This window comes from Bombina bombina, chromosome 5 (assembly GCF_027579735.1).
Source record: "Bombina bombina isolate aBomBom1 chromosome 5, aBomBom1.pri, whole genome shotgun sequence".
In the NCBI taxonomy this organism is placed as follows: Eukaryota; Metazoa; Chordata; class Amphibia; order Anura; family Bombinatoridae; genus Bombina; species Bombina bombina.
The window spans coordinates 165477200-165502341 of record NC_069503.1 but is presented as its reverse complement, the minus strand read 5'-3'; the positions used below and the strand labels follow the sequence as shown (position 1 = coordinate 165502341).

Below are 25142 nucleotides of genomic sequence, written 5' to 3'. Positions count from 1 at the left end.
AATCATCCCTAATAGTGCTGCCACCAGCTCTGCTGAATGTAGGTCACTTTACTACATGCAGATTTTACATTATAGCAGATCGCATTTGGATAGTATCAAGATTATTAAACACCAGCTCATACAAAGTCTAGCAGCTAAAACTATAACATCCCCAACCCCACAGGATGTAAAAATACCCATACACAAGCTTCAGGTTTGTAGATCACCACTTCCCAACTCCTTGATGGGTCTTTGCAGATATCCTCTCTCCAGGAGTGAATAGGTTAATAGATTTGCAGATGCTCACTTTTTTTTCTGTAGCTTCTTGATGTAGAGGAGTGAGATTCAGCTTGATAATGAGAGGGTTAATCCTATTAGAGTAAAGCTGTTGGTGCACCCCCAAAGCCCACCCTCATAGCAGCAGCCCTTCCCTGATGTTACTGGGAGCTGTCCATAGCTAAAGACAGGTTTATCACAGAGCTAATGAGAGGACTTACATGCAGGAGGTAACAGCTTCCTTCTGATTGGCTGTGGTGCTTTGTATTACAGACTGCTGAGCTAGCCTTTATAGTGGGAGCTGCACTGTAGAGTATACAGGGGGAACAAGCTTTCTGGGTTGGACCTAAACCAGGAGAGTTTCCAATATTCGTGCAGGATTCATCTCAAGCATCACACAACCTGTAACTAGCTGTCAGCTTCATAGCTTGCAGGAAACACTTGATCACAATGGACAGCAGCATATTTAATATTATTATAGATGAATTTGATGTAAATTGCAGCCTTTTAGATGCTTTGTCGGATACTTTTTTGAACACTGCATCATCTTCTCTTCTGGGGTTTGATGGTAGGGATAAGCATAGATTGTTTTTTTTGTTTTTTTTAATATATGTACAATAGAAGTAGAAACTACTGGACTAATTTTTCTCTGCCCCTTTTGTTCTTTTAAGGTCCTTATTGCAGTGCCACTATTGACCAGATAGGTACCTGCTGGCCACAAAGTTTACCTGGAGAATTGGTGGAGAGACCCTGTCCAGAATTATTTAATGGGATCAGATACAACACCACCAGTAAGTAAAAAGTTTATAGATCAATTTACATAAGTAATATTGTCCTAAAAAAATACAGTAAAAAAATGCTATGTTTAACCCCTTGGGTACCAGATGCCTATGCAATTCCTGACAGTTAAAAGATTTCATATCTATCTGATGTTCTCACTGAGATAACTGATTTTGAGTAAATTGTATCAGTAATGTTAACTCACATTTTTCACTACCTATGACTGCATTAAATAGTTAATAGTACAAGACATAATGAAGTAGATTTTTATGCACTTTTGCAGAATTCCTTGTTTTATAGAAAACACTGTTAAACTGGATGTGGTTATATTAGAAACACTGCAGATTACAGCACAGATAACGTCACTCAGTTTCCTGCTGCACTGTTAAGCAGGGCTCCTAAAAATGTACAGTTTTCTTTATTTTTTGGGGATATATATATATATATATATATATATATATATATATATATATACACTGTATCTATCCCCTTTCTTCTTAACATGTATGTTTGACTGTACAATATTCTAGCTGGCTATTCAGTTTCATATTCATGTGTCAACCCCTGGTTTAACCCTTTCCTTGTAAGAGAATCTGAAATCCATCCATGTATGAGTTACTAAACTCATGGACTATTATTATGTACTGTATTTGTATTTCTGAGATGTGATACCAAATAGAGCTGATGCAGGTGCCTGTACAACAGAATAGTTTCCTACATAATGAGTCTTTGATGATCATAATTAGTGATATTTCTAACACTAAATTCTTTTGGGAAAGCTGTGCTTGTCTGGAAGGGAAACTGCTCTTTGCACGGCTGAGAGAGTTTAAACAGCTTCAAGGCTTAATGATCCTAATTTAATAAACAGCCTGATGATGTGCCAGTTTTGTTCTAAACACAATATACATTTTCATTACCTGCATGGAGGATATCATGTACATAATGTGGGAGAAAATAAATATAAGGAAGTGAGATGATTTGGGGATGCAGCATTTATACATGTTATTGCTTTATGACATTTATAGGGTTGTCCAACAGTTTGTATTAGCTCCTACAGTTCCACATCCTAAACTATTAAAGGGAAACTGAACCCAATTTTTTTCTTTCATGATTCAGAGAGAGCATGGCATTTTAATCAACTTTATAATCTACTCCTATTATCAATTTTTCTTTGTTCTCTTGCTATCTTTATTTTAAAAGCAGGAATGTAAATCTTAGCAGCCAGCCCATTTTAGGTTCAGCACCATGGATAGCGCTTGCTTATTGGAGGCTTACATTTACCCACCAATAAGCAAGCATAACCCAGGATCTCAACCAAAAATGGGCTGGCTCCTATCCATCACATTTCTGCTTTTTAAATAAAGATAGCAAGAGAATGAAGAAAAATTGATAAAAGGAGTATTTTAGAAAGTTGCTTAAAATTGCATACTCTATCTGCATCATGAAATCACTTTTTTGGGTTTAGTGTCCCTCTAAACTAAAATCCTAAACTGCTAAACCTCTCTCTCTTGCTATCTGCATCACTAAAGGTGATTTTTTTTCTCTACATTTGTGACTTTATATGTATATTTGTGGCACTTTTTTATACAGATGAATTTCTGATTTCATGTTTGGTTTTAAAGAAATAAACACTTTTGTGTTGATTAAAATAATTTCTAAAATGTATTCACCATCCGTGTTAGTGGTGAAAATATTTAAGTGTGTTGCCTTCTTTGAAAAGGTTGCTAACCCCTGGTCTATTGTTTTGTTGTTGTTGTTTTTTTGTATTTTTTTTAAGTTTTAACTGAAATAAATGAATTTACTAAAAATATGCTATGTCAATTATGAATTAGTGATGTCAGCTATCTTGATGCATTACCATTTAATTCTGCTTAATGTTTGCCATAGATTATTACAGGTTTACAGGTTTCATTTACTGCTATCATATATCTATTTATCTATCATCTATCATATATACAGTATATCTATAAAATATAGATCTAGATCTATATATTAAACAAATACATCTTTATTTAATCCATGACAGTTTCCCAGATGATAAGTACATAGAACCCATATAGCACCCAGAGCAGGAGACCTAATATAAATATTGAATGCTATGCTTTGTTTGGGATATCCTGAGAGGAATATATTATTTTGTGATCTACTGATCCACCATTGTAACCTACTGAAGTCTATTTTTATATTATCCTGTAACATACCAGAGCAAAACAGTCATTTAGAAAATTTGATTTTTTTAAAATTAATTTAATTAATTTTATTGATGTTTTTCTTAGATCCTACACATTACTCATCTCTCTGTTATTGTTAATCGTTTTTTGTCAAAGGCCTTAGAACTAAGCACAAAAGGAAAATTCTAAACAACGGGATCATGTGCCAAAATACATTGTTACAAAACTGTTCTTTTATCCATTATTTAGTAAACTTTACTTTGTAAATGAATACTTTTTAGTACCATTGTCTATATTCCTACTTCAGTTTTATGGTGGTAAAAAGTTTCATTTTTAAACCTAATCTGAACTTCAAACTGTTTTTCAATAAATTTGCAAATTTGTTTTTATTCAGTTATTATATATCATATACCGTTATCTTACTTTTGTTACTTTATATACAATCCTATGAATTACACTACAAAATAATAAGTATCAAGTACATATAGAAATGCCAACAATTTTTCAGTTAAATCTTATTTTATAGGAATTAGCAAATAAATGTACATAAATAAATAATCTGTCTTTAAAAATGTTTTAAATAGTTTTTTTTTTTGCTTTCTACTTTCACGCAAAAACAAAATACACTTTGTTTTGCAAAAAACAAAGAGAAGTGAATTACATTTTTGAAAACTACTTATTAATGATGAATTATTTTTGTCAAAATATTACTTATTTCTCATAAAAGCCTATGTGAAGTATGTGTATGATATTAAGTAAATAAGTATTTTTAATCATAGTTCTGGGTATGCATAAACATATTTAATGTCCCTGTAAATATTGTATTATGTTGAAGATATTGTCAAAATTGTGTAAATAGTCAAAGGCCACTATTCTGCATGTCTTAAGGTATTGGAGCCCTATAAACTTTAAAACTAGTTTGTTTATACATTCAAAACGTATAGCATTATGTTATTGTTTGTATATCTGTGCATCTATGTTTTATAGGTGTATAGCTAAGTCAGTCTTAAATAAATTAGATACATTTTTATATCTGCTTTCATGCTGCCTGGCGAAATCATACAATGAAATATACTGTAGTAAATAGATATCTGTTTCCAAATATAGAGCACACATGGTTGTATTTATAGTTACATATTATGAAGAGGTTACAACTTACCATTTAGATATATCTATATAATCTTATCCTATGGACTTTATTCACTAATATGAAGAGAGCTCTCCCCCACTTTATTGAGTTGGCTTACATGAATAGATATTAACTGGAAAGCTTTTATTTTTAATCCATTTTGAAGTCATTCCTAGTTCATAAAATAGATAGAGATATAGACAGACATGTAGATAGATAGATAGATAGATAATAGATAGATAATCTAGAACATTCTCTCAAATAACAAGAAGGATGTGGAATATAAATCAAATTCCTCAAGTTTAAATTGGTTTTCTTCCATAGAATAAATATTGGCACATTTCAAATATTTATACATTGTGTCCAAAAAAGAAAGCAAAACAAAATTATTTCAAGTTGAAAAAAATGAATCTCAGAATTGTAACGTGCAAATTTTAGTAAACACTCATGCTGGCAAAACACAAGGAGTCAAGAACTCTGAAATGTTTATAAAATTCATCACTTATACTGTTTTTATACAAAAAAAAAGAGATTACGCAACTGTTATTTGGCGAATATTTCTCTAGTTTGGTGCTAGCATGATATATTATGCATTACTATTATAGGGTAAACAGAATTTAACAAATTGGACACAGCTTAAAAACTAATTTGGAGTTATTTGTAAGTATGGCTTCTAGAGAACAGTGTAAAAATAGAAATAACATTATGACTGATTTGCGTACCTTAAAACAGGAGAAATGATAAGGACCTTTGAACACGTTAAAGAATTTAATAACGTTTAGACGAGTGACGCATTTTTTTTAAGAAAGAAAACACTTGATTTATAAGTTATGATTTAGATGGATATTGAAAAACAAGAGGCACTATATATGCATATAAATAAACAGCAACTTAATGTGATAAATTAGGTTGGAAAAAAAAATGCAAATTGTAAAATGTATTATTAATGCTCATAGACTGCTATACACAATAGCCATATGTATTATTGCAGAATCACATGCATTTAGATGCTTAAAAGTAAAACTTATTTTTTTTTTATTAAAGGGACACTGAACCCAAATGTTTTCTTTCGTGATTCAGATAGAGCATGCATTTTTAAGAAACTTTCTAATTTACTCCTATTATTAATTTTTCTTTGTTCTCTGGCTTTCTTTATTTGAAAAAGAAGGCATCTAAGCTATTTTCTTGGTTCAGAACCATGGAAAGCACTTGTTTATTGGTAAGTGAATTTACCCACCAATCAGCAAGAACAACACAGTGTGTTCACCAAAAATGGGCCGGCATCTAAACTTACATTCTTGTATTTCAAATAAAGATACCAAGAGAATGAAAATAATTTGATAATAGGAGTAAATTAGAAAGTTGCTTAAAATTGCATGCTCTATCTGAATCACGATATAATTTTTTTTGGGTTTAGTGTCCCTTTAATTTATTTATAAGACTCAGAAGCAATTCAAAATGATGGTGACTTGAATTATAAAGAGACACTTCAACGAATATTGTATGTAAAGTTTGCAAATTGAGTTAAAGAAATAACAAGATAAAAATTATATTGATTTTCTGTGCTTCCAAGTATATGTCTTAATTTAAATAAAAACATTTTCAAAATAAATAAAATGTCTTTGAATCAGCCAAAAAAAATTAATATTTTTCTTTCATGTAATTGGCAAGAGTCCATGAGCTAGTGACATATGAGATATAAATACTACCAGGAGGGGCAAAGTTTCCCAAACCTCAAATGCCTATAAATACACACCTCACCACACCCACAATTCATTTTTTAAAAACTTTGCCTCACTATGAAGGTGGTGAAGTAAGTTTGTACTTGATTTTTCTTCTTTGATAAGCGCTTCTCAGCATATTGAAGCCCGATTCCTCTAAGAGTACAGTGTTTGTCAGAGGGATGTCAAGAAGAGAGTATCGCCTTTTGATTTTATGGTTTTCCTTACGGGAAATCTTTTCAAGGCTTCTCTGTTATCGGTCGTAGAGATTCTTCTTCTACCTCCATTTTCAGATCAAAGATATACTCTTGTATACCATTACCTCTACTGATAACTGTTTCAGTACTGGTTTGGCTATCTGCTATATGTGGATGGGTGTCTTTCAGTAAGTACATATTGTTACTTAGGACACTCTCAGCTATGGTTTGGCGCTTTATGTATTAATATAGACCTAGATTTGGAGTTTGGCGTTAGCCGTGAAAACCAGCGTTAGAGGCTCCTAACCCTGGTTTTAGGCTACCGCCGGTATTTGGAGTCACTCAAAATAGGGTCTAACGCTCACTTTTCAGCCGCGACTTTTCCATACCGCAGATCCCCTTACGTCAATTGCGTATCCTATCTTTTCAATGGGATTTTTCTAACTCCGGTATTTAGAGTCGTTTCTAAAGTGAGCGTTAGACATCTAACGACAAAACTCCAGCCGCAGGAAAAAAGTCAGTAGTTAAGAGCTTTCTGGGCTAACGCCGGTTTCTAAAGCTCTTAACTACTGTACTCTAAAGTACACTAACACCCATAAACTACCTATGTACCCCTAAACCGAGTTCCCCCCACATCGCCGACACTCGAATACATTTTTTTAACCCCTAATCTGCCGACCGCCACCTACGTTATCCTTATGTACCCCTAATCTGCTCCCCCTAACACCGCCGACCCCTGTATTATATTTATTAACCCCTAATCTGCCCCCTCAACGTCGCCTCCATCTGCCTAAACTTATTAACCCCTAATCTGCCGACCGCAAAGTGCCGCCACCTACGTTATCCTTATGTACCCCTAATCTGCTGCCCCTAACACCGCCGACCCCTATATTATATTTATTAACCCCTAATCTGCCCCCCTCAACGTCGCCTCCACCTGCCTACACTTATTAACCCCTAATCTGCCGAGCGGACCTGAGCGCTACTATAATAAAGTTATTAAACCCTAATCCGCCTCACTAACCCTATAATAAATAGTATTAACCCCTGATCTGCCCTCCCTAACATCGCCGACACCTAACTTCAATTATTAACCCCTAATCTGCCGACTGGAGCTCACCGCTACTCTAATAAATGTATTAACCCCTAAAGCTAAGTCTAACCCTAACACTAACACCCCCCTAAATTAAATATAATTTACATCTAACGAAATTAATTAACTCTTATTAAATAAATTATTCCTATTTAAAGATAAATACTTACCTGTAAAATAAATCCTAATATAGCTACAATATAAATTATAATTATATTATAGCTATTTTAGGATTAATATTTATTTTACAGGTAACTTTGTATTTATTTTAACCAGGTACAATAGCTATTAAATAGTTAAGAACTATTTAATAGCTAAAATAGTTAAAATAATTACAAAATTACCTGTAAAATAAATACTAACCTAAGTTACAATTAAACCTAACACTACACTATCAATAAATTAATTAAATACAATATCTACAAATAACTACAATGAAATAAACTAACTAAAGTACAAAAAATAAAAAAGAACTAAGTTACAAAAAATAAAAAAATATCTACAAACATAAGAAAAATATTACAACAATTTTAAACTAATTACACCTACTCTAAGCCCCCTAATAAAACAACAAAGCCCCCCAAAATAAAAAATGCCCTACCCTATTCTAAATTACTAAAGTTAAAAGCTCTTTTATCTTACCAGCCCTGAACAGGGCCCTTTGCGGGGCATGCCCCAAGAAGTTCAGCTCTTTTGCCTGTAAAAAAAAAACATACAATACCCCCCCCCCAACATTACAACTCACCACCCACATACCCCTAATCTAACCCAAACCCCCCTTAAATAAACCTAACACTAAGCCCCTGAAGATCATCCTACCTTGTCTTCACCTCACCAGGTATCACCGATCCGTCCTGGCTCCAAAATCTTCATCCAACCCAAGCAGGGGTTGGCGATCCATCATCCGGTGGCTGAAGAGGTCCAGAAGATGCTCCAAAGTCTTCATCCTATCCGGGAAGAAGAGGCGATCCGGACCGGCAACCATCTTGATCCAAGCGGCATCTTCTATCTTCATCCGATGACGACCGGCTCCATCCTGAAGACCTCCACCGCGGACCCATCTTCTTCCGGCGACGTCCAACTGAAGAATGACGGTTCCTTTAAGGGACGTCATCCAAGATGGCGTCCCTCGAATTCCGATTGGCTGATAGGATTCTATCAGCTAATCGGAATTAAGGTAGGAATATTCTGATTGGCTGATGGAATCAGCCAATCAGAATCAAGTTCAATCCGATTGGCTGATCCAATCAGCCAATCAGATTGAGCTCGCATTCTATTGGCTGATCGGAACAAAAATTGAGCTCCATACCGGACTCCAATACCAGCGCTGCTGAAAGCTGTGGTAAGCTGGGTTTACGTACTCTTGCACGATTTCCCCATAGACATCAATGGGGAGAACCGGCTAAAAAAAAGTCTAACACCTGCGAAAAAGCAGCGTAAAGCTCCGTAACGCAGCCCCATTGATTCCTATGGGGAAACTAAATTTATGTTTACACCTAACACCCTAACATGAACCCCGAGTCTAAACTCCCCTAATCTTACACTTATTAACCCTTAATCTGCCACCCCCGACATCGCCGACACCTACATTATACTTATTAACCCCTAATCTGTCACTCCGGACATCGTCGCCACTAGAATAAACATTTTAACCCCTAAACCACCGCACTCCCGCATCACAAACACTAGTTAAATATTATTAACCCCTAATCTGCCGCCCCTAACATCTCTGCCACCTACCTACATTTATTAACCCCTATTCTAATGGAATTCCATGAATCAATGGAAGAAGGTACAAGATGAAAGTAACAGTCTCAGAGACTGATGAAGTGTGCTGCAGAGGCTGACTGGAAGTTCGGCTGTTACAGGCTGCGAGCGGGGAAAGGTAGTTGTTTGGAGGAGCATGCTGCAAAGTCTGTCCGAAGAATCAGCTGTTACAAGCAGCGTGTGGTGAGCGGAAGCAGTCAGAGCATCCATCCGTGACGTCAGTCGAATCAGCTGTGAGCAACCCGGTCGGAGATTGCTGAAAGAAATCCTTCCAAATAGTTATGGAAAATAATATTCTGCAGATACTTTGGTGAGTGCTACTAGAAGAGTAGTTAGGATTACGAAAGTTCAGGAATTCTGAAAATCAATTGTGCTAGATCCAAGACAATAGTGCTTCAGGGCTGGGTTATATGACAGAGAGTCATACACACAATACCAAGCAATGAAGTTAAATAAACGGGGCCTTATAAGGAGGAAAGAGTTTGAAAATGAGGCTGAAAAGAAACACTACTTAAAGGAACATGAACGTTACAAGGCGTTAATAAATGTAGGTAGGTGGCGTCAATGTTAGGGGTTAATAATATTTAACTAGTGTTTGTGATGCGGGAGTGCAGCAGTTTAGGGGTTAATATGTTCCTTATAGATGCGGCGATGTACGGAGCAGCAGATTAGGGGTTAATAAATTTATTTTAGTGTTTGCGATGCGGGAGGGCCTCGGTTTAGGGGTTAATAGGTAGTTTATGGGTGTTAGTGTACTTTTTAGCAATTTAGTTATGAGTTTTATGCTACAGCTTTGTAGCGTAAAACTCATAACTACTGACTTTCAGTTTACGATATCGATCTTGGCGGTATAGGGTGTACCGCTCACTTTTTGGCCTCCCAGGCAGACTCGTAATACTGGCGCTATGGAAGTGCCATTGAAAAAGGACTTTTTGAAAGCTGCGGTAATTACGTTGCGTTACGGCCAAAAAAGTGTGCAGTGCCCCTAAACCTGCAAGGCTCGTAATACCAGCGGTAGTGAAAAAGCAGCGTTATGAGCCTTAATGCTGCTTTTTCACCCATACCGCAAAACTCATAATCTAGCCGTATGTTATTAATCCTTTTCAAAACTGGATTTTAAGATTTTTTTACTCTTGAGGTTTTTTCCTATGCAATATACTATTTGTATTATATTCTATATATTCTGTTATTGCTGTTTTCTCAACTTTTGTTGAACAGTTAGTATAAGCAGTTTCAGATTCTCAAGTATATAACTCTATTTACTTCAGAAGTAATCATTTAATTATGTTTACTGTATTTATTATTATGATTTTGAATATATTTTATCTCTATCTTGATGGGATGATAATTTATTTGATTTCTATTTTCTCCACTATAGTTGGAGGTCTAGAACTTTTCTGCCCTACTTTAAGTCCGGGGATGTAGATCAGTTGGTGAATGGCCTGACTACAAATATTGTTTTAGATCCAAGGGTCTCAGATTCATATTCCGGCAGGCAGCTGTTTTTTCTCAGCTGATAATTTGGTTAATTCTGGGTGTAAGCACTGAAAAAGCATTTTGTATCCTCTTTGGGAGAAATATGCTATAGATTTACTAGTTATTAGACTGCATGAAGGTGCGGTTCTCAATCCAGTCTTTCTGGTGGGGGCAGATTGAATTGTTTTTGGATCAGTCCAAAATCTATATTTTGTTTCTTAGGGTTTGAATAGATTTTCAGAATGAGACCTTCTATGGGAAGCATCTTCTTTCTCAGTATACTCTGTGATTTATTTTCAGGAGTGATTATGCCAGTTCTTTCTGCAGGAACAGGTTTTGGGTTTCTATTCATTTCTATTCTTTGTCCCAAAGAAGAAGGGTTTATTCAGTTCATTTTTTGGATCTGAAAACTTTTATATTGTTTTCAACTTTTATGTTGGCAATTATAAGGACTATTATGCTTTTTTGATAAGGTCATTTCATGTCCACTCATTTTTCAGGATGTTTATCTTCATTTTATATGTTCATTCAGTCCACTTGTGGATTCTGAGATTTTCTTTTTTAGATAAGCTTTACCAATTTGTCACTTTTCCATTTGGTTTAGTGACAGCTTTATTAATCATTTCATAGGTTCCTGGTGCCTTTTTTCTGTCTTCAGTCAGTAAGGTATGGTGGTGCTTCCTTATTTGGATGGTATTTTGGTATTAGTTTAGTCTTTTCTTTTATTAAGATAAGCAGATTGCTCAGCATACTAATGTACTGTGCCTGAGCCCTGTAGCAACCTGAGGGTTGCAGATTAGATTCCTGACGAGGTCCATTCAGCTTTTCATTTTTCTAGGTCAATTAAATGAGCAGTGTTTTAAGTCCCTTATGGGTAATTAGATGCGCTTACAAGTACCCAATACATACTTATGAAAGAGCAGTATTCATATATGTGGATCTTTCTTTTTTGGAATCTCTTATGAATCAACTAAGTTTTGTTTCTTCAAAACATAGTTGGAGGATTTAATTTACCTAAGAGATTTGTGATTCCCCAGACAAGGGTCACTTATTTTTGGGTTTTTAGATGGATTCTGTTTGCATGTCTTGTCTTTATTGGACAAAAGTCAATTGTATCTGGCATTAGTCTGTTTTACTCAGTCTGGTTCATTTCTTTCAGTGGCTATGTGCATGAAAGTTTTAGGTCTCATAACTGCAGCATTGGGCGTGGTTCCCTTTGCTCATTTTTCTTCTGAGATCTCTTTTTGCTTTGCATACTGAATCTATGATACAGGTTTTTTTTTCCGATATCACAGTTGATATTTTTAAATCCTAACACACTCTTCTCTCTGTTTTTGATGATTAGTCTATCATCTTTTTATTCAGGGGGTCTCCTTTTGTTTGTCCTTCCTGGACTGTATTCTTAATGGATGCAAGTCTTGCAGGTTGGGGAGCTGTCTGAGGTTCTTTGAAAGCACAAGGGGTTTGGAAACTTCAAGAGGCAAGGTTTCCAATCGATATATGAATTCTGTGCTATATCAGAGCTCTTTTCAGGCTTAGCTTCTTTTAGGAGAGATTTTTTCTTTCAGACAGACAATGTCACAATTGTAGCATATGTCAATCATTTAATAGAGACTCGCAGTTCCTTAGCAGTTAAGAAGTATCTTGAATACGTTCTTTTGTGGTTTTCCTCTTCTGTCTAATCTTTATGATTTATAACTCAAGTTTAGACATTTGGGAGATGGATTATCTCAACCATCAGTCTTTACATCTGGGAGAGTGGTACCTCTATACAGATGTCTTCTATCAATTTCCCAGGTACCTTTTCAGGTCTAGGGATCCTCAGGTGGAAATGGTGGATACTTTAGCTGTGTCTTGGTTTTTGCAACCTGGCTACATCCTTCTGCCTCTGTTTTTTTTTCTTCCAAAGGTGTTCTTCAAGATCATTTTGGAATAGTCTCATATGTGTCTGATAGCATCAGCATGGCCTCTTAAGTTTGGTATGTGGATCTTGTTTGGATGTCCAGTTGCCATCCTTGGCCACTTTTTCTTTGGCTAGCCCTCTTGTTTTAGGGGCTATTTTTTCCATCATGATTTCAAATTACTAATTTGAAGGTATGGAACTTGTTTGGTGTTAAGTCATAGATGTTTTTATCACTATGTTGCAGGCTTATAAGTCTGTTTTATAGTGTTCTCATAAATTCTCTTGGCATTCTCTTAGAATTCCTAGAATTTTTCCGTTTCTTCAGGATGGTTTGGGTTATGATTTATCTATAAGTATTTTAGAGACACATCTTTGCCTTTTCTGTTTCTTTTTTATAAGAAAAGATTACTATTCTTCCTGACATGTACTGTTTTGTTCAGACTTTGGTTCGTATCAAGTCTGTTATTTTATGCATATTTTGAATATTAGACTATCTCTTCAGCTTGACAAGTTTTCTGAATTGTCTGCTCTCTCTTGTCAGTCTCCTTTTCTGATTTTTCATCAGGATAAGGCTGTTTTGCGGACTTCGTTTAAATTTCTTCCTAAGGTTGTGAATTCTTACAGCATTAGTAGGGAGATTGTTGTTCCTTCCTTATGTCCTAATCCTAAGAATTCTTTTAGAGAACTTTACATTCTTTGGATATCCTAAGAGCTTTGAAATATTATGTCAAAGCTACTATAGGTTTCAGGAAGACTTCTAGTCAATTTGTTGTTTCTTCTGGTCCGAGGATGGTCAAAAAAACTTCTACCATTTCTTTGCCATCTTGGTTAAAGCTTTTTGTTTCTTAAGCTTATTTGGAGACAGGTCAGTCTTCACTTCAGAGAATTACTGCTCATTTTACTAGTTCAGTAGCCCCTTCTTGGCTTTTTAAGAATGAAGCTTTGGTTGTTTAGTTTTGCAAAGCAACAACTTGGTTTTCATTGCAATTCATTTACTAAATTTTACCATTCTGATGTATTTGCTTCGTTTGAAGCAGTTTTTGGTAGAAAAGTTTTTCAGGCAGCTGTTTCAGTTTAATTCTTCTGCTTATGTTTTAAGAGAAACTTATTTTTGTGTGGATTTCATTTTTTTGGCGGCAATGGCTGTTTTTATTTTATCCCTCCCTTTCTAGTGACTCTTCTGTGGTCTTCCACATCTTGGGTATTTCTATCTCATGTGTCAATTACATGAAAGAAAACATAATTTATGTAAGAACTTACCTGATAAATTAATTTCTTTCATATTGGCAAGAGTCCATGAGGCCCACCCATGTTTTTTGTATAAAAGCACAATTTTATTTCCAGTTCCTCTTCTTGTATGCTTTTTACTCCTTATTTTATCACCCCACTACTTTACTATTCATTAAACTGAATTGTGATTGTGGTGAGGGGTGTATTTATAGGCATTTGAGGTTTGGGAAACTTTGCCCCTCCTGATAGGATTGTATATCCCATACATCACTAGCTCATGGACTCTTTCCAATATGATAAAAATGAATTTGGCAGGTAAGTTCTTACATAAATTATGTTTTTTTAAGAAGTCACTGGCATTTTGCAAAATATTTTTTGCACGGATAAATTGGCAACCTTGTAATCAAAAATGGTCAATCTGTGATGAAATAACATAAAAGGAACTTCATCAATTATATTTGCTGATCATTGTCAATGAGTTAGTTTGTAGGAAACTGGATCAATAGACAGGAAGTCAATTACTTTTTTGGGGTGTGTTTCATTTCAGTTGGGTTTATATACCAGATCATGGTAGATAGATTGATATACTGCACTAGATAATGGTAGATAGATTTATATACTGTACCAGATAATGGTACATGGATTTATATACCAGATCATGGTAGATGGATTTAAATTTCAGATCATGATAGATGGGTTTCTATAGCAGATCATGGTATATTAATTTATATACTGTACTAGATCATAATAGATGGATTTATATTTCAGATCATGATAGATGAATTTATATACTGTACCAGATCGTGGTAGATTGATTTATATACCAGATAATGGTAGATAGATTTTAATATCAGATCTTGGTAGATGGGTTTATATACCAGATTACGGTAGATGGGTTTATATACCAGATCATAGTAGATGGGTTTATATACCAGATCATGGTAGATGGATCTACATACCAGAGCATGGTAGATGGATTTATATAGCAGATCATGATAGATGGGTTTATATACCAGAGCATGGTAGATGAATTTATATACTGTACCAGATCATGGTAGATGGATTTATATATCAGATCATGATAAATGGGTTTATATAACAGATCATGGTAGATGGATTTATCTAACATATCAGGGTAGATGGATTAATGTGTGTAGCCTTCAACATATAAAGAAGAAAACAGAAATCAAACATAAACTGTTTATTTTTCTGGTTACATCCTTTTTTTGTAGATTAAAGTTACACTAAAGTCAAAAGTAAATGATTCCGATAGAGCACATCATTTTAAACAGCTTTCCAGTTCACTATGTATTATCAAAATGTGCACAATCTATTTATATTCAGTTATGCACAACTTCTAAGGCACCAGCTCCTACTGAGCATATGCAAGAATTCCCAATATGTATATGCATTTTGTGATTGGCTGATGGATGTCACATGATGCAGGGAGAAGGAAAATGGAACTAACTACTAACTAAACTACTCATTTCAAAATATGTGTTTTTACATTTTGTTAACTATGCAGTTCTATTGTATTTAGTGGTTCTTTAATGTTTTTTTCTGTTAGGCATTTGTTAGCCCACTTTTGTTTCCGTCTAGTGTTAATAAATACTTAGACACGTTAAGGCTAAGACTAAATATATTTAATAGTTTGCTGGAATTTACAGTATAAACATAGATGAAGAGTTTGAATTCAGAGGACAATAGACAGTAACTTTGAGAGTGAAAAAGGAAATCAAGGGTTTTAAATAGATTATGACCCCCACTCCATATCCATCGATCTTCCTTTCTCATCCTCTTTGGTTTGAATGGAATAGTTTATAAAAAATAGGGGAGTTTTTATTTTGAAAACTTGCCCATTATGGATTGCGCAATGCTTTAAAAACTGGTGTATCTTACCAGGTGTCTCCACCATCTTCAGTATTGACATAAGGGTAAAAAATCTGTATATTTACATTGTTTTTTTAAAGTTGCAGACCAATTCATTTTTCCATTAATGTTTTTTTAAGTTATTACTTGTAAATTGAAAATGATAAAATGGGTTTGATATCTGAAGAAGAGAGGAACATCTTGTAAGCATTTAAGATGGAATATAAGACCAAATAAATAGATAAAAATTGTCATTTGGTGATGCATTACAGCGTTATTATTTTTTTTATTTTTTTTTTTAGTTACTGCTGGACCCTAATTAATATTCAAGTATACTTTTTAAATTGTGTTATTTCACAAATGGGCACTAAACTTGGCATTTGATTAAATAAATGTGGTATTTTAGGTGTTTTTTTATTAGCTGTAAGTAATAAAACTAAGATGAAACGAAGCAACATAATGTTTTAGGTGTTATTATAACTATGGAAATAAAAATAAAAAAGAAGAATCTTCTTCAAAATAAACTTTGTAAATTGTAAAGTGGTTGGTGGGTGGGGTGGGGTGGGTTGCTATAGGTGGGGGGAGGTTTAGGGCAGTAGACTTCCCAGTGCCTAGAGCATCACAAAAGCTTTATACAAATCACTGAGATAGATAGATAGATAGATAGATGTGTAGATTGATAGATACATAGATGATAGATAGATAGATAGATATTACATTCTACAAAGTTTATCAAGCATGTCAGCGTATATATTTAAAGAAAATAAACTAATTTAAAGGGACAGTAAAGTCCAAATTAAATTTTAATGATTCAGATAGGGCATTTCATTTTAAACAACTTTCCAATTTACTTTTATCATCAAATTTGCTGTGTTTGCTTGGTATTCTTAGTTGAAATCTAAACCTAGGTAGGCTCATATGCTAATTTCTGAGCCCTTGAAGACCACCTCTTATCTGAATGCATTTGACAGTTTTTCTAAGCTAGAGGGCATTAGTTCACGTGTTTCATATAAATAACATTGTGCTCACGCACGTGAAGTTATTTAAGATTCAGAACTAATTGCCTAAAATGCAAGTCTGTCAAAAGATCTGAGATAAGTGGGCAGTCTGCAAAAGCTTAGATACAAGGTAATCACAGAGGTAAAAAGTATATTAATATAACACAAAACTGGGGAATGGTAAATAAAGAGATTATCTTTTTAAGTAATAAAATTTTTGGTGTTTACTGTCCCTTTAAGCATGTTAACATAGGGAGCTCTTCCCACAGAATTGGTATGAGTGTTTAAAACCATGAACCTCATTTACATGTGTTTGCCCAGCATGCATTGCTCTAGTAGAAACACTACAAAGGATTTCTGTGGTGCTGCCATGAAAACGCTTTTATTGGAGACGCATATGGTTCTTATTTACCTTATTTTTTACAGAACCATAGAAAGAATAAATCTCTAAATATACAGTGCCATATTCCAATCCCACCTACTTAAATTCACCTGAGGGGGATATTTATCAAAGATCTGGCGGACCTGATCCGACAGTGCGGATCAGGTCTGCCAGACCTTGCTGAATGAGGAGAGCAATACGCTGGTGCAACGCCGCTCCCTGCAGATTCGCACCAGCAGGGAGGTGTCAATGTCTTCAGCGATGTCTCAGAGCAGGCGGACAGGGTTATGGAGCAGCGGTCTTTAGACTGCTGCTTCAGGGCTGGACTGGGAATAAAAAGCAGCCCTGGAAAATTTGAAGACCAGCCCTATTTTACGTTGATTCAGTATAATGCGTACACCCCATTTTTATCACAGGAGATTACTGGGATACTACTTCCCTAAATATTTTATATTAGAATTATATTAGTTTGTATTTAAAAAAAAGTGCAAGATTGTGGCTATATAGGTACCCTACAACCCAAATGCATTCATTAATCATCCCTTTAAGTTGTAGCTTTCCATCCCCAGCTGCTGCAGCCCACCGGGAAATCTCCTGGTATCCTGGTAGGCCAATCCAGCCTTGCGCTGCTTCATAAGGGCTGTTTCTGGCGACCCGGCAGGCTCCCCAGAAACACGGGCCCTCAAGCTCCAGCCGGAGCTTGATAAATGGGCCCCTAGGCGACAACATTTTCTTTTTGTGCAGAGAGCAGAGAGTTCTCATTGGAGACATAAATGCATATGAATATTATTCAGCTTAGATTCCCATTAAACAAATATAAAACCCTTTCTTTCATGATTCAGATGGAGCCTGCAATTTGAAAAACTTTCCATTTTACTTCTGTTATCTAATTTACTTTGTTCTCTTGGTATCTTTTTTTTTTTTTAAAGTATACCTAGATAGACTCAGAAGCATCAATCCAGCACTGGATGCTAACAACTGATTGGTTACTCCAAATATAAGCCTAGTCTAGTTCCATCTAGTTCCCTGTAGTGAATTGCTGCTCATTCAACAAATTATACCAAGAGAATATAGCAAATTTGAAAGTTGTTAAAATTGTTTGCTCTATCTGAACCATGAAAGAAACAAAATTAGTTTTATGTCCTTTTAATTGTGGTTTGTCTCTAAATCTATTTTGTAGTTATTTGTTCTTAAAAATGTGGTTTCATTTACAATTTCACCTACAAGTCGTCATAATAAATAGCACCAAGAGGCTTGTGGTTTTCTGCTTTTGTTATCTCAAGGGAATAACTACATATTTGTAATGCTACAATGGTTCTCCAGACTTTAGAGACAATTGTATGTATTACCAATATATATCATTTTAATGTGATTCTTTAAAGGGACATGGGAGTTAAAATTAAACTTTCATGATTCAGATAGAGCATGCAATTTCTTTTTAATGTACTTCTGCTATCACTTTTATTTGTTTTCTCAGTATTCTTTGTTGAAAAGCATACCTAGGTAGGCTCAGGAACAGCAGGTGCACTACTGGGAATTTATTTGTGGCTTCACACATATCTCTCACCAGATGTGTTCAGCTACGTCCCAGCAGTACATTGCCGCTCTGGAGCTGGCTTTAACTATGTCTTAAAACTCCATTTGCAGGAGTAATATGTAAGCAATTATACAATATTAAAGGGATAGAAAGGTCAAAATTGAAATGCGCTTGGGTGCATTTCAATGAGAAATAGAAACATTTTTGCAATATACTTCCATGAGCAAAAATGCTACAAGTAAACATTATTACAGTTTTTCTGCAGCATACGCACATATCCCGTGAGGGCCCGTGCACCTGTATTCACACAGAGGGTCAGTGGTGTCTTGTATGACACAAATTAAGTCTTTACAAAAGCAATGCACACCATCTTCAGCTCTCTGAGGAGGATATGTGCATATGCCACACAAAAACCGTAATACCTTTTACTAGAAGCATTTTTTAAAAATGGAAGTAAATTGCAAATATGCTTCTATTTCAAAATTAAATGAATTTATGCACATTTTATTGTTGACGTTCTATTCCTTTAAAAATGCTCTAAAACATAAGAGTTTTTTGTTTTTGCACTTTTATGTCCATCCTATTATATAAAAGGCCAAGTTTGTTTGTCCGAAGCTGTCATGCGCAGTAGAGACAGCACGAGGACAAACACACCTGGCCTTTGAGTCCTACTCCCTAGCTGATCTCATCTGCGGCAGAAGTGGGCGTGGCCGGGCATGAGCGGAGGCGTGGTCGACGTCAAGGGGGCGTGACCAGCAGGTATGTCCGTGAAAGGGGCGTGGCCAGGCGTGAAGGGGCGTGGTTGGGCGCAGTTGCGAGATAGAGAGGGTAGACTGAGAGACAGAGAGGAGGGGAGAGAGAGGAGAGGGGGAGAGAGAGAGATAGGAGGGGAGAGAGAGAGGGGGAGAGATGAGAGAGAGAGAGAGAGAGAGAGGAGGAGAGAGAGAGAGAGAGGAGAGGGGGGGAGAGAACGCAAAAGAGATGGGGGAGAGAGAGAGAGCACAAAAGAGAGGGGGGAGAGAGAGAGCAAAAGGGAGGGGGGGGAGAGAGCGCAAAAGAGAGGGGGAGAGAGAGAGCAAAAGAGGGGGAGAGAGCACAAGAGAGAGAGGAGGGGAGAGAGAGAGAGAGAGAGAGAGGAAAGGGGGGAGAGAGAGGAGAGGGGGGGAGAGAGAGAGGGAGAGGGGGGGAGAGAGAGAGAGGAGAGGGGGGAAGAGGGAGAGAGGAGGGGGGGAGAGAGAGAGGAGGGGGGAGAGAGAGAGAGGAGGGGGGGAGAGAGAGAGAGAGAGAGAGAGAGAGAGAGAGAGAGAAAAGGGGGGAGAGAGAGAGAGGAGGGGGGGAGAGAGAGAGAGGAGGGGGGGGAGAGAGAGAGAGAGGGGGGGAGGGAGAGAGAGAGGAGGGGGGAGAGAGAGAGAGGAGGGGGAGAGAGAGAGAGGAGGGGGGAGAGAGAGAGGAGGGGGGGAGAGGAGGAGGGAGAGAGAGAGAGGAGGGGGGAGAGAGAGAGAGGAGGGGGGGAGAGAGAGAGAGAGGAGCGGGAAGAGAGAGAGAGGAGGGGGGGGAGAGAGAGGAGGGGGAGAGAGAGAGAGAGAGAGAGAGGGGGGGAGAGAGAGAGGGGAGGGAGAGAGAGGAGGGGGGAGAGAGAGAGGGGAGGGAGAGAGATCTCAAAAGAGAGGGGAAGAGAGAGCACAAAAGAGATGGGGGAGAGAGAGAGATCAAAGGAGGGGGGAGAGAGTGCGAAGAGAGGAGGGAGAGAGAGCACGCAAAAGAGAAGGGGAGAGAGAGAGCTCAAAAGAGAGGTGGAGAGAGAGCGCAAAAGAGATGGGGGAGAGAGAGAGAGCAAAAGAGGGGGGAGAGAGTGCGAAGAGAGGGGGCAGAGAGCGCAAAAGAGAGGGGGAGAGAGAGAGTTCAAAAGAGAGGGGGAGAGAGAGCGCAAAAGAGAGGGGGAGAGAGAGAGCAAAAGAAGGGGGAGAGAGAGAGAACACAAAAGAGAGGGGGGAGAGAGAGAGAGCAAAAGAGAGGGGGGAGAGAGAGCAAAAAGAGAGGGGGGAGAGAGCGCAAAAGAGAGATGGGGAGAGAACGCAAAAGAGAGGGGGGAGAGAGCGCAAAAGAGAGGGGGGAGAGAGAGAGCGCAAAAGAGGAGGAGAGAGAGAGCGCAAAAGAGAGGGGGGAGAGAGAGCAAAAGAGGGGGGAGAGAGAGAGAGCACAAAAGAGAGGGGGGGAGAGAGAGAGAGAGAAAGAGAGGAGGGGAGAGAGAAGAGAGGGGGGAGAGGGGTGGAGAGAGCTCAAAAGAGAGGGGGAGAGAGAGCGCAAAAGAGATGGGGGAGAGAGAGAGCTCAAAAGAGAGGGGGAGAGAGAGAGCACAAAAGAGATGGGGGGGAGAGAGAGCGCAAAAGAGATGGGAGAGAGAGAGCGCAAAAGAGATGGGAGAGAGAGAGCGCAAAAGAGAGGGGGAGAGAGAGCAAAAGAGAGGGGGAGAGAGAGCGCAAAAGAGGGGGGAGGGAGAGCGCAAAAGAGAGGGGGAGAGAGAGAGCGCAAAAGAGGGGGGGGAGAGAGAGCGCAAAAGAGAAGGGGGAGAGAGAGAGCGCAAAAGAGAGGGGGGAGAGAGAGAGCAAAAGAGAGGGGGAGGGAGAGAGCGCAAGAGGTGGGACCGCTGTACTGCAAAAAATGGCCCGTGTGAAGGGCTTTAGGACTAGTTAATTATATAAAAAAAGAGTGACTCTCGCATGGTCCTTTAGAAACACACAACTGCTACTTTACATTCGTCAACTACACCTACACAAGTATTTTATGTTGATAATACAAACAAAACATGCTTAATTGGGTGTAGATGATTATAAATCCATAAACAAAGAAGCTTTATTTAATTAAACGCACACTTGATAGAAGAAAGTTATCAACTATCATTCATGTGTACCATATAGAGAACATTGTGCTCACTTCCTTGGAGTTATTTATGAATCAGCATTGATTGGCTAAAATGCAAGTCATTTAAAAGAACTGAGATAAGGGGTCAGTCTGCAGAAGCTTAGATACAAGGTAATCACAGAGGTAAAAAGTGTATTAATATACGTGTTGTTTATGCAAAACTGGGGAATAAAGGGAATATCTATCTTTTTAAACAATAAAAAAATCAAGTAGACTGTCCCTTTAATTTAACCACTCACACCCTATGTTGTAGGTGTGCACTATAATTTCCTCTTTTATATCTCAAAGCTAATTGGTTCACAATTAATGTCACGTCTACAGTCATCATATCTGAATAAAATTAAATTAAATGTGAGCTAATATGTAATCCTTTAATTTCTCATATTTTAACAATTGCAAAATAATTTATTGAATAAATAATGAAATAAAAAATTCTGTCTGCATTGGAGAATGTGAGAAAATATAATAAAATAGTTTATTGTAGTACAAAATGATGAGACAATGTTTTCGGCTATCTCTCCAACCCCACACTGGGAGCATGTTTACTGCTTTTGCCTCTTGTTTACAAAGCTTTTCTATAGCCAATACTGCAGGATTGAAAGTGATGATAAATTATTTTGATTTAAAATAACAAAGAATATATAATTTTAGACAACTTTATGATTTACTTCTATTATATCATATTTACATATACATTTTTTTTTTATAAAATACGATTTTCGTTACGATTTTTTATGCACCTTAACATTACATTTTTTTCTGTGTATTTTTGTGTAAATGGTTCAATTATTCGTTTTATATGATTTTTAAAATACAAATTTTATTTTGCACTTTTGTAAAGTTCACATCTCCTCCCCATACGAAAATGCAGTATACGCCCCTTAGCAAGACACCCTGTTTCCAGGGTAAAAAAGTGGCTTTAAATCATTCCACTTTGGGAAATAGAGGGGCTGATGACCATTCTTTAATAATTTCGCCAGCCCAGAGATCTTTAGATGAGAGAATTAGTAAAAAAATTTCATTTTTCCATGTATTTTGCTATAAACTAAATGTTTGATATTGTAATTATTATTAATTGACTTGCTTTTATCTATCTCTGAAAGCATGAAAATATATTTCATAGTAAGAGATGTTAATTTTTAAATTTTTCAGCTTTTATGTTCTATATAAAAGTGTCTTCTATATTTTGTCGCATCAGGGAATATAGGTGTAGGTGATAGCATATTAACCTTTAAAATCATATTTATGTATTTATCTACAGTATCTCTCTGTCTTCCTGTCTACATATACATATAAGAAGAGAAAGAAACAGAGGCGCAAAACATGGCCTAGTAACGTCAGGACACCAACACACAGAACCGACAGGATAATATATACTCACAAGTGAGGCGCACCCAAATTCGTGCTATTATGGCAGACTGGAACCTAAGCAGTGGTCCAGCTCACTGATCACCGCCAGCTGAGACTCCAGATCCAGAAAATCCTTAAAAAGGCCTATTGGTTAAATCCTGGAAGGACAAGAAAAAGGCACAAACATAGCCCAGTAACGTTTGAACCAAGGAGATAGAGAACTTTAAAATTGCACTTACAGGAGGCAAAGCACCACCAGGTGCAATATCAGCAGTACTGGGACCTCTCAGCCGCCCAGTGGACTGTGGAATCCAACCAGCAGGATAATGAATGTCCCAAAATGAGAAAAAATGAGCATAAGAGAAAATATGCCCCCCACAAGAGCAAAAATTGGATGGTAGCAAGTGTATATTTAAAATACTTTATTAAAACAAGCGACGCATTTCTCAGCCACCACAGGGCTGTTTCTTCAGGCTATCATAGGCCAATAGGCCTTTTTAAGGATTTTCTGGATCTGGAGTCTCAGCTGGCGGTGATCAGTGAGCTGGACCACTGCTTAGGTTCCAGTCTGCCATAATAGCACCAATTTGGGTGCGCCTCACTTGTGAGTATATATTATCCTGTCGGTTCTGTGTGTTGGTGCCCTGACGTTACTAGGCCATGTTTGGCACCTCTGTTTCTTTCTCTTCTTAGATCACTATACATCAGGATGACCGTCCTATGACAGAGAGCTGCCTCCTTCTTTCAGGATTGTATGTATGGACATTTATTGACTTTTGCATTTATTCACACTATACAATTTATGAATTTGGATTTGTTTTTTTTTGATTGATTGCACTATTTTCTATTGTTTGCTTTATTATTGTGCTAATATTGTAGCTACCAGTAAGCGCCCCCTATGAGTGTGGTGTATGTTTGTGTACACCACACTCTATTTTTTTGTTATTACATATACATATATATATATATATATACATATATATATATATATATATTACTGTATATATAGTTATCATTGCTCAATGCAATACTCTTGTTATTTTGTAATCTATATATACTGTGTGTGTGTGTGTGTATATATATATATATATATATATATATATATTAACTTCAAGACTTTTTACTTTTCTTTTTAATATCCTACAACATGACTGTAATCCTATATTATAAAAGGCCAGGTTTGTCCGATGCAGTCATGCGCAGTAGAAACTGCAGCGCGAGACAAACATACCTGGCCATAAGGAAGGATCAGTCAGTAAGGAACGGGCAGGAGAGGGAGGGGGCGCGGAGGGGGGCAGGAGCAGGGGGGGCCATGAGAGTGGGGATGCGAGAGGGGGAGGTGGGAACGGAGGGCCACGAGTGAGGGGGGCGAGAGCGGGTAGGACCGCTGCATTAGAGAAAAAAATAATTGAGAGCGGGAAGGGGAAAGAGGGATAGGGGATCCAAATGGATGGGGATTTTGGCACGTGTACACGGGCTTTAGGATTAGTATTAAAATATTTTGCCAGTACTGCAGTTCACATCAAGGCTTCATGTTAACAACTACAATTTAAAAAAATATTCTGTATATATTAATACATTTGATTTATAATAGACAAGTTGATATTGTTACGTTATACAGTTACTAAACACAATATTTTCAAAATACCACAAACAATTTTTGGAGTTGATTCTATGTAATATGTTTGTTAATTTATTAAAGATGCAGTTCCTCATAATTTTATTATAAATACAATTGTACAGCATTATTTGATATGTTATAATTATTTATTAATAATATGATATGTGTCCACTTATATTTTCCTAGTTTTGTGTTACTTCATTTCACCCTGATGTTTTACAGAAGGGACCATTAATAGATGCCACCATGGCACATGACAGAGGCAGAAGCGTATTAGCACATTTTCTATGGTTTTATTGGATTTGGAGACATGAAAAAGTAATAAAATGATATTTTCCTGTCTTGAAGGCACAAAAGCAGACCAGCTACTTTTGTATTTAACCTCTAAACCCTGATGCTAGTAGTGTTATCATCATCTGTGCATAGATGAATGCATCTTCCATTTTTTAAAGAATATTTTTTTTTTTAGGAGCAAGATATATTCAATACTGAAAAGAAAAAAAATAATAATGAAACATGCTGTAACTATGACAGATTTGAGATGTATACAGTCTTATCTGACTCTTACAGAGTAAGACATTTAAATTTCCTTTAAAAAACAACCTTCCTAATTTTTAATGATGTTTAAAGAAAGTATTGTTGGAAAAACAATTTGTTTGAGTGCAGGAGGGAAGATAAAACATCTGTAATATGTTTTAGGAAAAATAGGACCATATTTTTGATGTTAACTCTACTAAAAAT

The 25142-nt window shown here is 36.8% G+C and overlaps 1 protein-coding gene across 2 annotated transcripts in view; it reads left to right on the top strand.

Annotated features, from left to right (window-relative positions):
- The first annotated feature begins 705 nt into the window (after positions 1 to 705).
- CRHR2 (corticotropin releasing hormone receptor 2) overlaps positions 706 to 25142 on the top strand; it is a 403668-nt gene continuing 379231 nt past the window's right edge. For both annotated transcript variants that reach the window (XM_053712941.1, XM_053712942.1), the window contains exons 1-2: positions 706 to 823; positions 927 to 1046. In XM_053712941.1, coding sequence (XP_053568916.1) covers positions 706 to 823; positions 927 to 1046 — 238 coding nt within the window. The remainder of the gene's footprint in view (positions 824 to 926; positions 1047 to 25142) is intronic.